The sequence below is a fragment of the Peromyscus eremicus genome, chromosome 8a (assembly GCF_949786415.1).
Source record: "Peromyscus eremicus chromosome 8a, PerEre_H2_v1, whole genome shotgun sequence".
Lineage (NCBI taxonomy): Eukaryota > Metazoa > Chordata > Mammalia > Rodentia > Cricetidae > Peromyscus > Peromyscus eremicus.
Window position 1 is genome coordinate 13,374,548 of NC_081423.1, and position 16,684 is coordinate 13,391,231.

General features: G+C 45.5%; 1 protein-coding gene across 1 annotated transcript in view; it reads right to left on the reverse strand.

The window, feature by feature from the left end:
- Insyn2b (inhibitory synaptic factor family member 2B) overlaps positions 1 to 16,684 on the reverse strand; it is a 106,541-nt gene that overhangs the window by 13,199 nt on the left and 76,658 nt on the right. Inside the window, exons 2-3 of the mRNA XM_059270219.1 lie at positions 4,814 to 7,081; positions 3,946 to 4,020 (exon numbers count right to left, since the gene is read on the reverse strand). Coding sequence (XP_059126202.1) covers positions 3,946 to 4,020; positions 4,814 to 6,162 — 1,424 coding nt within the window. The 5' untranslated portion in view covers positions 6,163 to 7,081. The remainder of the gene's footprint in view (positions 1 to 3,945; positions 4,021 to 4,813; positions 7,082 to 16,684) is intronic.

Here is a 16,684-nt window from a genome sequence, read left to right on the forward strand (position 1 = left end):
AGGTCAGATAACAGAACAGCCATTAGATTAGACATAGAGGCCAGAAAATGGTGGCACACACGCCTTTAATCCTAGTATTCCAGAGGCAGAGATCTGTCTAGATCTATGCGAATTCAAAGCCACACTGGAAACAAGCAGGCATGGTGACTCATGCCTTTAATCCCAGGAAGTGATGGCAGGAAGCAGAAAGGTATATAAGACATGAGGACCAGGAACTAGAGCTTTTAGGCTTTTAGCAGCAGTTCAGCTGAGATTCATTCCGGATGAGGACTCAGAGGCTTCCAGTCTGAGGAAACAGGATTGACTGAGAAGTAAGGTTAGTTGTGGCCTGTTCTGTCTCTCTGATCTTTCAGCATTCATTCTAATACCTGGTTCTGGGTTTGTTTTTATTAATAAGACCTTTTAAAATTTGTGCTACAAGGGGACAGGTTGAAGGATGGAGGAAAGGGATGTGTCTCCTAGAGATGGGCTGCTATTGAGAAGAAAAAGGGGGCTGGACTGTTTTCTAAACTTCAGTCAGAGATTTTCCTTTTTTGTGGTTACACACACACACACACACACACACGCACGCACGCACGCACGCGCACACACACACACACACACACGCACGCACACACACAGGCACGCATGCACACGCATGCGCACACACACACGCACACACGCACGCACGCACACACACATGCACACACGCACACACACACACCATGGCCTTGACCTAGCAGTAATGCCCCTGTCTCTGTCTACCAAATCCTGGGATTACAGGTGTGTCCCACCGCACCTCAATGTCCTCATGGTCTCTATGAGAGTTTCCCACCCCCACTTCACATTTTTTCACTTAACCTTTTCTGCTCAAAATCAGTCTACTTTTTAAACCTAAACAAGTAGACAAACCAAGCAAGATAATTTTAGAAATGGGGACCTGTATCATTCCTCATGAATATTTAAGAGGATTAGTTTTACAAGTTAAAAGCTTCAACAAAAATGCTTAAAATGCCTACAATCTGGCTAGATACTGTTGCTTGCCCGTGGCTATGAACCTGAGATCTGTTCTCTCTTTGCAGAGAAATGCGATAAGCGAGCACTAGGAAGGGTTGAAAGATGCTGTGGCAAGGAGCACAGAGTTTTCCCTTCTAGGTAATCAGAAGAATTGAAATAAAATTGAAAAGAAAACAAGTTTCTCACTAAGTAATTCTGTGTTATTTAATCTTGGGAACCACCAGTGGCATTCATGCAACCCCTTGGGTAAATGACCCGGGACTAAAGCTAACAAGAGCGAATGGAGGCTGAACAGGCTAGAAGCAGCTTAAGCTGGGGTAAACCAACTCCCACCCCTCCCCTGGGAGTTAGTTAGAAATACACATAGTGCTGGGGACAGAGCTCAGTGGTCCTATGCTTGCCTGGTGTTGTAAAGCCCTGTGTCTGATCTCCAGTACTGTAAAACAGCACCCCCACCCCACCCCTGAAAAAAGATACTGTCCCCCCCAAAAAATGACTTCAAGTCATTCTCCTTGGTACATTGAACTTCTGGAAGCCCTGGAGAGCCATGCCTGGTGCCTTTAGGCATCGGTAACAAGGATGTATTCCTTGATGGTTTATCCAAGAGATTCCTGGCAAGAGGAGGGAGCCAAGGAGGCTTGGGGGTCAGAGAGAATGAGCTGCTTAGAACCAATGACCTCAACATCTTGACAGGAGCAGGAAGCACAGCTATGGCCCGTAGCTGATGAGGTGAGGCCTGTGGGCAACAGCACTTAGCAAACCTTATGTGTTGCTAACTTAGCAGCCTCTCTGGGGAAGAAAAGCTAGTAGGCAATCCATCATGTACCATGTGCTTTATGTATAGTGACGAGTCCTGGACCCATCCATCATCAGGGAGAGAGACCACAGCCTGCGGATGAGTATTTCACATCACTTGCTCATTAGCTTCTAAGATCTGACTTTCCAGGACACAACACAAGTTTGAAGTCATTTGAATTTTTTTTTCCTTAAATGACAACTCTCATCTCACTGTTGCCATGACAGGGATGCTGTTCTGATCTTTTTTGCTTTCATCAAATTAATTGCCCATTCCTTTGCAGTGATTTAGAGGCAAGGATACAGATACTGTCTGGGATGACAGTCAGGTTTTGAAGGGCAACACAGGCTGGATGTTTTGAGGGACAGATACAAACAATGCATGCTGGTGAAGCATGGGAGGGGAGCATGAAGGTGTGTAATGGCAGCTGGGATGTAACTTGCCTTAGAATGCCAGCTTGGGATCTGTGAAGCAAGGGTTAGGAAAATGCAAATAGTCTCAGACTCTGGAAAGTCACAGTTTTACCAAATATTGTCACTGTTAATTCAGCTTAGAATAACATAATGTCAGAACTACAAGGCACCATTGGGACCATCTAATTAAAGCCTCTCGTTTCTCCAATAAGGAATCCCAGAAGCCAAAAATGACTTGCTCAGGGGAAGGTCATGAAACTTGTGTTAGACTGGAAAACAATCACATGCTTCTTTTACTAACATAAGCTATATTAAAAAAGAAAATTACTGAAAATAATAGAAAATACATCACCTGGGTACTTGAAGGAATTCTGTCTAAAATGTAAGTAGAAGTTAGTCTAAATCAATTCTTCTGCTTCTGATGAATAGTTTTTTATTCTGCTTTGCTGTCTAGACATGTAATAATTTTTGTACTCTTTTTGATTAGGAAATTTGCTTAAGACGAGAGATTAAAAATAAAGAGCAGCAACTGAGGAGACTTCCTGCCTCACTTTCCAGTGCTGCAGGCCTTTCTCAAGAATCCTCTTTTCTGGAGGGGCTATTGCTTTGAGATATGAAGGCCTGCTTTTAGCTTTGGGGGAACTTTGTAAATAGTCTTGAGTCTCCTGCTATTTGGTGTAGACATATGGTCTTCCATGTAGGGAGCCAACTGGCCAATGAGAAGATGCTCAGGGCTTTGCCTACATGGAAGAACCGGCTGGTGTCCAGGTATACAGTGTCTCATTAGGATGAGATCTCAGGCTACTACAGAGGGAAGGAAAAGCTCTGAGAGAAGACAGGCAGCCTGGTGGAGCAGTGGTTTGCTCAGGTCCTTGCTCTTTCTTTCCAAAGAGAAATGTCATGTAGAAAACAAAACCATACTCCTTTGTCCAACAAAAATTAGATGTTATCTACTAAAATGAGTGCTCTGGCTGTGTTTCCATTGTACTGCCAAGTGGGATTCTGGGTGAGGAGACCACTGATCTTTCTCGTAATCACAGCAATGAACCTCCAGGTGTGTGCAGATGTTTGCAGTCTCCAAGTGCATTCACAGATGTTGTGTTAGCTGTTTTCCTGGCAAGTCTGAATAGAGGTCACTAAGCCTACTCCACACAAGGAAAGTGAGGCCAGGACCGGCAGGCTGCTATCAGATTTGGGGATTCAAACACAGGCCTAATAATTGTTTTTGCAGTTCGTCTTGCACTGGGAAGAAATGGTGTACTTACGAGTGAACACAAATACTCATAGTTATTGACATAGAAGACGTGTGTGGTATAGGAGATTCAGGGTAGAGAAGAGGCAGTGAGATAGGGACTAGGATTAGAGAGATCTGGATGTGAGGCCCAATCCTGGCCTCTTCCGCTCTCAAGATGTTCTGCACAAGTTGGGCAAACCTCAAAACTTCCTGAATTCCTCTCCCCACCTCCTGACAAATAACTGAGACGAGATGCAGATGTGTATGCAGAGGCGGATGGGTACCTGTTCTCCTGGTTACCTATTGCATCAGAGGACTTGCTCCTAGACCCTGTGGATAAGAAAAGAAACAGTCCCTGCTTTGGAACCAGGTAAAACATTGCACAAACACCTTCCATTTTAAGGCCCAGGTACTTGTCTCTGCCTTTCCCAGCTTTCTGCACTTCGTGTGCTCCGCAGACCCGCGGCTTCCTGCTCTGCAGAGCAGGCCACAGTTTGGGCTGATACCTGTATATGATGCACGCTGTGTTCTGACAGGTGCTGCAGTTGTTGAGATCTTGGCCAGTCCGATAGAAGTTCCTCCTGTAAGACAGAATGGGTTGAGGATAAACACATAGGCCAAAGCCACGTGAGACACACGTTCGATCACCTCAGCCAATGATCTTAGTCCCCACAGCTCAGTATTCATGATGTCCCCAAGAGACATGAAGATACAAGGATAATGATGGATGAGGTTGTGGCAATGGAACCTCCTATTTTGGGGGTGCTTGGTACATCTTTAACTGCTTTCAAATGTTATGTGTTTTTCCCGCTCTTGGTCCTGAAAGATGAGGAATTTTGCAAGTGAGTGGCCGATGAATATGGAGACTCCTGATCCCTGTGCTTGGTGTTTCTCCGTCAGCACAGTCTCCTAAGGCAGTCTGGGGTGGTTCCTAGTAGTTTCTTCTCCTTCCAGCCTTGTTTGATGAGCTTCAGCCATTGCTTCTCTTGGAATGCAGAGCCTTTCTAGAGGGGTGACACTCTATACCTCAACAAATCCTGCCTGATGTTCTCCATACCACTACCGTGCCCATCGCTTGGGGGAGTATGCTCTGACTTTCTTCTGTCCGAGCTTCGACCTCATTTTCACATAACAGAGCTGGTCAGTGTCAGACTAGCCCAAGTCATCAAAGCAGTTAGTAGAGACTAAGCCTAGCTTAGTGGTTCCCTGAAGTCCTTTGGGACAAACACACATAAAACTAAAGCAATGCAAATTTGTTAACTCTCGTAAGAGGACACAGCCTCATCCGTCATTATCCTGCGCTTCCACTCTACTCCTTCCCAGCAAAGGACTGACTTCACTCAGAGATTTTTAATATAAAGAAGTTCACCTTACCCTTCAGTGAGAGCACGAGCTTTCTCCAGATCTTGAATCACATTCAATAGGACTTTAATTTTCTCTTGGTTTGAGTGCAGTGATTCCTCTACTGATTGCAGCCGGCCTTGGAGGTCACAGAGCTCCTCCCCCTGTGCCAGGTGACTGTGATTACTACCACCGAGCTCTCTGCTGCTCTGAGGTTTGTTCTCGTGCCTTGGGAAGGAGGAAGCGAGGTGCTCACTTCCAAGGCCAGTCTGAAGGTCTAGGCTGTCTGACTGGCTGGGGAGCTTTGTCACATGCTCCCGACACACAGGGACAGACTTGGATGCACTGCCACTTTTGAGTGACTCCAGGTCCTGGTGATTGTCACTCAATGCTGGGCAATCAGAGGCTCTTCCTACATGGGCTGGCTGGCTATGGGAGCCTGGCTCAGAGGAGCTGTGAGTCCGTGAGGGTGAGGGAACACACATTTTCTTTGACTGAGAAGACAGAAGGCCAAGGTCTTTGCTGTCAGGGTTATCTTTGGGCAAAAGCAATTCAGGTGTGAGTTTTCCTGTGCCTGGGGTGTTGTTGGCGCTGCTGTTGGTGTTTAAGCAGGAGGGGAATCTTTCCAGATCTGATGTCAGCACTCTCGGCCCATCCCCCGGGCACATGGTGACCAAAGCGGGTATACAGTTGCTTCCTTCAGCTGAGCTTTCTGGGCCGAATGTAGGCTCTCTAGCTTCCCAGCCTGGACTATGACAAATATCATCTGGAACCTGAATGGCAGCTGTTGCTTTCTCTGAGGACCTCCAAGTCCCAGATTCCAAGCAGAAGCTAACAGGCCCATTGCTTTGCACCTTGGACATCCTAGGGAGAAATGGGTGGGGCATTTTGAGTCTTCGAGGCCCATCCTCGAGATGCTGAGCCAGCCTCAGGAAGGCAAGGTCAGAGGACACAATATCCTGTTCAGAGAGGTTGCCGTTGACCTGGATGGCACTTGGGGAGGCTGTTGGCATTTCCACCAGAGACTTGCTAGTTGTGAGTTTCTTCCTTTTGAAAACTGGGAAATGCTTCCTGAGACTGGGGGAGGTCTGGATAGAGATGCTGCGAAAGCCTCCTGCCTTGTGGGACCTGGGGAAAGACAGTGAGTAGGAGGCAGGGTGATGGTGCCGGGATGCTTGTGTCTTCCCCATTAGCCCCTGGTCTTCAGGCGTTTGGCTATCAGCCTCAGTTACGCCAGGTGGACTCTTCGTGTTCCCATCTTCCTTGAATCGCACCTGTTGTGATTTGCTCCTGCGGTGGTGTGGTTGTTTCACAAGCTCCACAGACTCCAGACTGCTTCGCTTTAGGAGCACGGGCCTCACTTTCATACTTTGCTGGGCCATCGAGCCTCAGTGAGAGGGAGAAGAACCACACACTTGTCCTGAGCACATCTCCCTTAGGTCTTTAGAGCAGTATCTAATGATGGAGACAAGGAGAATGGCCAGGCAGGATGTAGCGGTCCACTCCTCTTGATGCAGGAAGCCCCGCCGGCCATTCCCAGCCTGACTGTGCTACTTAGCTGTCTGGAATGTTTCCCCTGCTGTTGAAATATTATGTCACTGTAGTCATAATCACTGAGTAGATAACCAGTGAGTTAGGCTAATTATGAAACATCTGACCTACCAAGAGAACTGATGGGCTTGTCTGCCAGTGGATTCCAAGAAACAGTTCTGATCCTAGAAGAAGCTCGTTGTCTTGAACAAAAGGACAACAAAAGTACCATTTAGGGGACAGTGCCACACTCGGAATGCGTGAACTCTGAAATGAACCTGTTATGTCTAGACCATACGGCTGCTTTTCCCAGAGCATTGAATTGCGGTGCAAGGCTATGGGAGCCTTAAACACATCTTCTTGTCATAGCATGTAAATAAACAGAGTAAGAGATGACCTGGGGCTCTGCTGCTTAGATGGTCCATGATGTTCCCAAGGGAACTTCCCCACTTATGTCAATCAGAAATTTCTCCACTGGGGCCATTTTCTTCCATGTTGCTTCCCCGTGTTTCAACGAGGGTAACTTAACTTCTTAAATAGCCTCACTAAACCCAGAAGGGTATGACTAGGACAGAATTGAGGCATCAGGGAGACTCAGAGGGCTGGGCTCGGTTGTGGAGTCTTGGCTGAAGTTCACATGTGGGCAGTGAGTCACCTCTGCAACCTTTTTTTTTTTTGGAGGTGTTCAGCTGAGAACCATGGTCGGTCACTGCATTTGTGGGACCAGCGTTAGAGACCAGACAGCCTTTATACGCCGCCGTCAAAAAGAGCCTGAAAAGGGAGAAACCACAATCAGCAAGTTCTAACCTCTTAGCCGAGTTTCCTTTGAGTGAGGGTCTAGGATTCAACCCACCATGCCACCTTCTCTCAGTCCCCTTAGTGAGTGAGGTACCCTTGGGGTGTAGGGCCTTAAAACGAAATTCCCCGATCTACCTAGATCACTTCCTTTTCCTGCAATCACCACCCAGCCAACTTGTCATCAGTGAGCAACCAGCTTAAATAGCACTTCTTTAAGGAGCCTTCACAATGACCTCCTCCTTAGCCATATCCCTAATGCCAGACCACACCATCTTAGATGTCTATGCTGCATCCAACATGTGAAATACTACTCAGCAATAAAAAGGAAGAAAATATTGGCATACATCACCCGGACAGAGTAGGAAAAACAAGACTGTCTCAAAAAATTGCTTTGCATGATTTCATCTGCACAGCCTTCTTGAAATTAAAACAGAATTTTAATAGATAATTTTAATTGCCAGGGAGGTGGGAGGGCAGGGAAGTGGAGATAGCGGCAAAATGGATCCCAAGGGATCCCTACCATCACATCCTTTAGGATACAAAACCAGATGTCATTAGACAACCGTTTGTGTGCACACCTACTTAGTGTGAATCGCCCACTACCCTGTAACTAGAGAGGATGCAGCTGGAGCTTTTGCGTTCTGTGCTTGGCTTTCCAGGCCTCCTTTGGGCTTTCTGTAGGTGCTTAATGAACACATGCTGAGAGGGTGGACGGCTGAGCGAAGGACAGGTCCACAGGAAGCAGAGGAGAGCCTGGGCATAGGCAGGGCAGCTGGAGGTTCTGGGTACCCTGCAGGGACAAAGGAACTGTGGCTTTTCTCAGCTATGACTGACATTTACTTAAGGACCAGATTCTTCGCTAACATCTTCATTTTTATTGCTTTCAAGGAGATAAATGTGCACAAAATTCTCCGAGGAGCATGTACCTTGTAAGAATAACAGCCACCATTTATTGAATGCTCATTTTTACCATGCTGAGGGCTTTCCACACATTAATCATAACAACTCACACTTACTGAGTCGCCACTAATGTGACAGGTGCAGTGGCAAGCACTTGGCAATTCTGAACCCATTCACTCACCACAAAACTCCTACATAGACAGGTGCTATTCCACCCATTTTACAGTCCATGACACTGAGGCTCAGTAGCATGTCTAAGGATTAACGGCTAGTGGTAGAGCCAGGTTCTGACCCTAAACTGTGAAGCTCCAGACTTTGGCTCACTAGTACTGCCCCCGCTGCCTTTCTAGTACGTAAGTATCTCATTTAACTTTTACAACAGAAGGGTGAGGTATCATCCTGACTGATGAGAAAGCTCAGGGCTCTCAGAAGGTCAAAGAGATACAATTTGAATCTGGGTATCTGCCATCTCAAGACACCCAGGAAGCTTTGGTGTGTGGACAGATGCTAGCAGTGGTTGGAAAAATTACTCCAGGTATGAGAGAGGTAGGGGACTGTCCTGACCTAGCCTTGGCATACCAAAGCAAGCCAGAGAGGTGTGCACTAATGCCAGTTCACAGCCTGCCTGGTTAACCAAGAGATCTGAAAAGAAAGTAAGTGACAAATACATCTCCCTTCCCAGCACTTGGTTATCTTAGAGAGAGGAAGCTGTGGCACCTCATCTTACTGAGCCGACCCAAACTCTGGGCTTCTCTAACAATAGTCCTTTGCTTCTGAAGCAGGAACTCCTGAAAACACACTCAGTTTCTGCTGCTTGCCGGTTCCTGTGTAACAGGTAGAGTGCAGCCTAGACTTTTTCTCTCGGTCTTCTGCTTTCTCTAGGGTTCTAGATTACCCCTGGCCACACTGGCTTTCCCCACTCCTACTGCCTTGAGAGGGTTCACCTGACCCAGATCCTGGGTGCATATATGTGTCTGGTCCTAAAATGGATTCAAGTCCATTTGAGATGCTGCCATAAAGCTTTTTGAAATCAATCACCTTCATGTTCTAAGTATACCTTAGACCCTATTTATTCCTCACTGAAGGACTCCACTTTTTAAATTGTCATCTGTAAAATGGGATGATACCCAGCAGTGGCTCAGTCTCGTGAGGAGTAAGTGAGATAATGTTGACAAGGAGCTAAGAGCACAACCTAGCAGACAGGAAGTGACTAGCATGTGCTTCCTATTGGGGTAGTATCTGCCTGGAGCCGTGTCTCCTTATGGGTCCCAGGGACTGCGTAGTTGTGTGTGTTTATGGGGAGAGGGAATGTAGCTTGTAGCCAGCCATACTCAAGGGCTCTGTAAACCACCCTCTTCAGCTTTCCCAGAGCAGTAGAGCTGGGTTTAAGAAAGAATGAGCAGTTTAGAAGAAGCATCACCACCTGGCTCACTGGCCTGAAAATCAGGCTAGTCTCTGACCATGGCATTGTCATGTGACTCCCTAAGGTGACTCACCCTGCATGTCATGCCAACAGCTTTAAAGTCAGTCCCATGAGCCTATGACTTTGCATAGGCTTTTAGGTCTAGTTGAATCTAGAAGTATGGTCCTTTTATGAATAAGTCTCTGTATCCTTCCGTAAGTGGTTGCTAAGCCTACCTGGATACCTGTGAGGACAGGAAGCTTGCTGCTTGCTTCATAGTCAAATAATTAGTGTATGTTTAGAATAAGAAGCATGTATTGAAAACTCACTGTGACTAAGTGAGGTGTGGGCATTTGACACTAAATCCTCAACATGACCTCCTGTACATGATTCTCAGCTTGCAAAGTGAGAAACTGAGATGGATGAGAGGGTCACATGCCGGAAACCGTGCATCTTGTACCCTTCACCTTGAACTTCATAGTCTAGACATCCCAGTGCCTGCTTCTGTGGATTTCATTGTCTAATGGTCCTTTACTGTTCATTAGCACTTCAACTCTGAGAATGTGAACTCCACAAGATAGACCTGGGTTTTGTGAGTGTTAGTGTCTAGTGACCATTGGTCATACTCCAGGCATTGTGATGGGTGCTTTTCATTACTCTCTGAGTCCTCCTGACACTCTTAGAGGCAGGTGGTATCAGTTTCTTACTTTATAAATTTGGACACCAAGAAACAGAAGGGTAAGTAATTTGTCCCACGCTTAGTTATTTGGAAAATGACAGAGCTGGCCCTTCAGCTTCAGGACTGACTCTGGAGCAGATTCCTAAGTGGTGGGCCTTGCTAGCTTGTCTAGGGCTTGAATCACTCCACACAAAACCTGCACAGGTTTCAAACTCCCTTTCCATTCTCCTCTAAAACTAGCTAGCTGTTATTCCAATCTCAGCACTGCCCCTTCTCTGGAAAGCTATGTCCCTTTTAGAAGTTTTCATTAGACCTTGAAATATAGTTGATTTTCTATTTGTAAAGATACCACACACTCATTATAAAAGTTCAAATAACATAGGTATTTTTATAAGGAAAGAAAAAAAACATGGCTACCTCACCACCCAGAGCCAGTAAGCACTTCTAACTTGAACGGGTCTTATGGTGTCTTATGGTGCAGTATGTGTGCGTGCTGTCTGTTTGCGTGGATGGAATGATGGACAGGAAGTCTTCCCTTCAATGAAGAACCTTGAAGTGTCACACTGTGCCTTCCAAATTCCAGATATCCTTCTAACTAGGGGCAGGATTCTGTTATGTAATGTACCTTCATCTCTTTAAATAATCTCCATTTGATGATATTTAGATATTTCTAAATACTTGGTATTATTAATAATGCCATAAACAACATGTTTTCTGTGTAAACCTTGGCACATTTGTCTAATTATCTCCTCTGAATAAATTCATAAAAGAATTAGTAGGTGAAAGTAACTATATTTAACTCTCTGTTGAAATGATCACTTTACAGCTTAGCCTTCTGGAAAGTTGTGTGTGTCTACCATTGTGTACAGGAGGCTCTTTTACCAATGCCTCTGCCCTTACACTTGGTCAGTCCATGACGACTAACTTTTTTAAATCATTGCTTGGGTGGATGCTATTTTAAATGGTCATTTTTAACAATTTATTTTTAAATTGGGGGGTGCACATGTGATTCCAGGGAATGTTGGAGCTGGAGTTACAGGCAGTTGTGAGAACCTGAAGCGGGTGCTGGAAACCGAACTTGGGTCCTCTGCAAGAGCAGCAAGTGCTCTGAACAGCTGAGCCATTTCTCCAGCTCCACATAATTTTTAGAAGTTTGATTTTATTTTTAATTATGGTCATTTAAAATTTTGTGTCCCGCATTGTGTTTGGTACAGGCAGAGTGAGAACTTGAAGCTGAGTATCTGAATCACTAAGCTAATGTGAAAATTCTGTGTCCTAGACAGGGCCTAGGAAGTTTAGGAAACACAGTTTTCTCTTTCAATGAGCTACATATTTGTGTTCCAACTCTTCTGTCTCCAATCCCCTCTGGGCCCTTTATCCTGGGGAGTTCACCTGGTTGAAAGACACAGCCCTCGGGAGGCCTTAAGTCTCATGGGCTCTCAGCTATCCACTAATTGATAGGGAGTTCCTTTGGTCTTGGTGGTTAGGGCTTAATTAATAACCTGGCTAGAGTCCAGAATCATTCCCGGAGTGATCCAGCATCCTGCTGCATGCCTGGAGCCTGGGAGTCAGAGCTGCTCTCTGCAGTAGTTCCTAGTTTTCCCTTGATCATTGACTTACTAAACACAAACGGTTTGTACTCCAACTGTGCCTTTTGCCCCTATCAGAGGTCCTCAGAGAGTCAGTCAGTGTCCATCTGGTTGGCAGCCAGAGCCACCAATGTCACCTCTGTGAGCTGCGCACCTCAGGCTTCCTCTGTACTGCTGCTCCAGCTCTCCGTTCTGGAGTGTGTGTAGGTGATACTGTGAAGGGTTAAGTGCATAGGATTGGACTCGTGATTGGCTTGGACTACTTGCTGGTCTGGGACATGTGAGTTGGCCGACATAAAACATCACACAATTGTGATGATTAAAAGAGATATCTATGGTGGTTACTAGGTCAACGCTAGCTCATTTGATAGAAGGCAAATAAAGGCATGAGATGTTTGTAAGTGGGTCTTGGACCTTCTGCCACGACTTACGGGGGGGGGGGGAATGCGCGAAAGTGGTGTTCCCAGGGAGCACACTTATCACCCTGTCACCCCCAAGCTTTACACACTTTGGTATGTCCTTGTCTCCCTGTAGTGTTGTTATCTCCTGACACTCTGCCTTTTCAGCTAAACCAGAAGCTCCCTGAGAACAAAACGTGGCGATAGTCTGCTCTGAACTTTTGCCCTTGAATTGGCACAGAGCAGATCTTCAATGAATTTTCATAGAATAAATGAATTGAATCACATATTATCTAACTTGCCTTTTTTGTCATAGAGCAATTTTAAAAAATTTATCTAAGAGGTGAGATCTTGCTATGTTGCTCAAGTTATCCTTGACTTCTTGCCTCAGTCTCAGAGTAGCTGGGACTCTACGCACACACTACTACATCCACTGCACAGAGTTCTATAGCTAGTGTGGCATCAATATTTGCACACCTATTTATTGTTTTTTTTTTTTTTCTGAGACAGGGTTTCTCCGTGCAGCTTTGCTACAAAGATCCGCCTGCCTCTGCCTCCCGAGTGCTGGAATTAAAGGCATGCGCCACCACCGCCCGGCTGCATACCTATTTAATTAAGAGTAAATTTGTTTCAGCTTTCTTTCCCTCTCAATAATGTGTTATCAATATTTTTAGAATGAATGAAATACATTCATCCTTTTAGTATATTATGATTTCCCGTATATGACTCAGATTGAATTGGTCAAACTTGGGACTTGTTAGAGGTGTGCACTGTAAAGGATATGATACAGACTCTGAACAAGAATCCATCCATATCCCTACTGTGGCAGGGGGATGAGATCCTGTAATGCCACTGAGGGATGGAATAGGCTCTTGGGAAGTGATACCAAATGTGACACAGAGTTGTAGGTGACATGGAGGAATGATATGGCTCATTTCATATTTATTTAACTATCAGAACACTTTTCTTTGTTAATTGGGGTTTAACCTTTAGGCTTAGGACCAAAGAGTAAACATTTCACTTTGCTCCGCTGTGGTTCTGTTTAAGTCATTCATGTCTGTTAACGGTGGGAAGAAGTGATAAATGATGTGTAGACAATGTCTGTGGTTGTGTTTAATACATATTTATTCATAAAACAGATGGTGGAATAGACTTGAGGCCATGGGTTGCCAATCCCCATTTTAGATACTGGGAAGCCATTGGTGAGTTGAGCAGGAGGCTCTTAATTTGATTCTTTTTCCTTTTGTACAGCTTTATTTGCTGACACGTTTACCTCCTCCCTTCTTATTCTGTACTTAGAATCAGCAATGACCCTTACTATTTATGCCACATTTTATAACAAAATATTTTCAAATCCCACGTAATCCCCAGTAGAAAGCTGTTAAGCATTGCTTCTGGTTAAAGAGGGTTAGATAAATTGACCCAAGTCTCAGGGTTGGGACTCGAACAAGCTATCATCCTCAAGACCCTGATTCCTTATTCTGTTCCTTTAGCTAGTTAGATATCTGTCTATTTTTATGTGGTCTTGTTTTCCTAGCTGGAGAACATGTTCCCAAAGGAGAAAAGGGTGTCTTAGTAGTCCCCTTGGCCTCTGAATTTGAGGCACAGTTCTGAGTCCGTGGAAGGACCTTAGTGTCACAATTAATCACTCTCCCCTGGGTCTTTGAATTCAGTCTCTGTTCCTTTCCATTTAATTGTTTGGTCCTAACTGTTGGCAGGTGTTACTGCACGCACATCTACAATCAAAGAGTTAGTGCTATGGTCTAAATCTTTTATCCAAGTTCCCAATATGGAGATTGCCCCAGCACTTTTCTCCATAAGACTTCTCAAAGAGGTCTATCTAAAGCTGCACTTCCCCCCAAATGCTCAAAAAGATGAAGGAAACTAGCTCAACTTTTGGCATTTTTACCAAAATGGGTGAGCAGAAGGCAGAACTAGTCTCTGGAAGGTGAGGTTAAGACCCCAAATTGTATGTGTTCCATATCAAAAGACTATAGATAGTGCGGACTGATGACAGGATCTTCTTTTCCTTCCCCCCTATGCCTCACTGGACCTTCCCACGCAGTTCCAGCTACTCAGCCTCATGTCTCCTTTGTCTGGTATCTGCACCACCCTGAGAGCGCTTTCCATTTTTGCTTGTTTGGTTCTCAGCCTTCCTTTTGACTCTTCAGTGTTCTTCACGTAGTGCAGTGAGATCACACCAGCCCCCTCCAGGTAACCCAACAAAGATGATGTCCCTCTGCACTTTAGTTCAATCTAGGCTATTCCTGCAGTCTTCAAGTCCCACAGTCACCTGGCCCTGCCACCCTCCCGATCCCCTCTCATCTCTCACCACTCTTCCTGGGCCCTCTGTGACCTGATTTTCCTGGTCCTGGAATGCCAGGGTCATTCTCTCCACCTGGCTTTCACCTTCGTTTCTGTCCAAAGTCATCTTCGCCTCATCTTCCAAGGATGTCCCTTTCATTTGAAGCCTTGACTCCAAGGCTAATCAGACCCAGGACTCTCTCTCCTGCCTCCTCCTACCTTCCATGTCTCTCTGTATAGTGGGCACTCTGTCTTCTTAGCTTGTTCATTCATTCATTTGCTGTCTATTAGCCCCCTTCATGGTAAGAATCTCCTTGAGTGTTTGATGATTGAATGAGTGAATGGTTTCTTATAGGCAGAGGCTCCAAGGACTAACCTTAGTAATAAAACAGAGAACTTTAAATTTTAGAACATGAGAGAATTTTATTCACCAGTTCTCAAATCTCCCTGAGTAGTGGAAGCATCTTTATAAATTCAAGCTTAAGTAGTATATCAATATCTTCAACAGAATGAAGTAGAGCTGCTCTAGGAAAAGTGGGGAATCTTAGTATCCCCCAGTCACTCTGAGCCTTACCCTATAGGATTTGAGATGTCCAAGAAAACCAAGCCTAAAACCTCCTGAGACAATTCTCTTCATTTTATAGATGAGAAAAAAGTGGGGCTCTAAGTTGTTCCTCTCTATCTGTAAATGTCTGAAGAATAGTGTTGCTGGTTTATATCCTAGGCAGTACGGCTCCTGGCAAGTCACAGGGGCTCAGGAAACACTGGCGGAGTGGCTGGGGTGGCATGCCTGGAAGGCAGAAACCTAGTGGCATGCCTAGAGGACTAGGGCATCCTGTTCTCCCCTAGAGCATCAAGAACGATGATGGAAGCATGATCTCCATCTGGGTCAGGGTCAGAGTCAGCCCGTGGAGCCAGACTGAGGGAGAAGGCCAGCTCCCTGTTCCCCAGAGAGCAGGTCATGGCTGCTATTATTTTCCAAGCGCTCTTGGCCACTAACTGCATTTGTCAAAGAAACCAGAGAAGAAAACTTCACCTTATTTTCATTTTTACTCTTCTTCTCCTTCATCATGCATTTAAAAAATAAACAAAAATGCTTCAGGCATATGGAACAGTACAGGGGGTGCTGTAATGAACCTGCTATGCTGGATGAACTCAGCTCAGCTTAAGACATCAAATGCCACAGATCCAACCAAAGTCCCCACCCCCACCTTTCCCTCTCTCCTTCAACTCCCTCTTCCTCCTCATCTTTCCCCTGTACAATTCTTCATTTCTCTCTCCAACCCCACCATCTCCCCTTTCTCTCGCCTCGCTCTTCTATTCTCTCTCTCTCTCTCTCTCTCTCTCTCTCTCTCTCTCTCTCTCTCTCTCTCTCGCCCTCTATTTTCCCACACTGTTCCTTTCTCCTCCTCTTCCTTTTCTTTCTTTCATTTTTCTCTCTCTAGCCTCTTTTCCAACCTTTTCATTCTGCATCTTTAATAAGTGTTTTGGGTCAGTAATTCATCCTGGATTTCTTTGCCAAGGGTGTGGGGGCCTAGGGAAGGTGGTGGTGAGCATCTCTTGAGATCACCCACCTTGCAGACCTTGGGACATCAGCCTCATGGGGATTCTGCCCCGGTCCACAGTGTCCCAGTTAGAGGCATTGCCTACTCATGCTGGTATTTCCAAAAGGTCATCTCCAGCTTGGTCTCTCAAAGGGAAAAGCCTTATTGCCACTGATACGCTTGCCAGCTAGGTGGTCCAGCGTGGTCTCATCGGTGAAAGAGTATTGTCTTAATATTATCTTGAGCTTGTGGGGCACTAAGAGTTCCTCCCAGGGGCTCTCTTGGTATTTCCAGATGGCATTTCTACCTCATCACATGACTGGGGATGCTTTCTACTGTTTTCTTAGGTTATATCACTTTATCTTTAATTTGCCTTTGATTTATTCTTCATGTGACCACACACTGGGGGGGCTGTCTGTTCAGAGAAATAGAAGAACTGAGAGCTTTTGGAGGAATACCTGGAGGAGTAACTGTGTCAGCTGAGTGTGGGTGGGAATAAGTGACAGTGTCCCACTTCCTTCCTTTATCCTCTGAAGACAAGTAGCCCACAGCAATGGCGTATAGTGCTTGAAAGGTTCCCTCTGAGGCTACAAACTAGCTACAGCCACTCCTAAGGTCAATGCTGAGTTTCTGTTTCCATGGTGGGTGGGGTCCAGTTTTGTCCTCCACCTCAGGACTATTTCTTTTGATTTTGTGATGCCTGAGACTGTTTCCCTCTTAAGTAGGCTTATTTGTACTGGGTGGTCTCAACCTATGTATT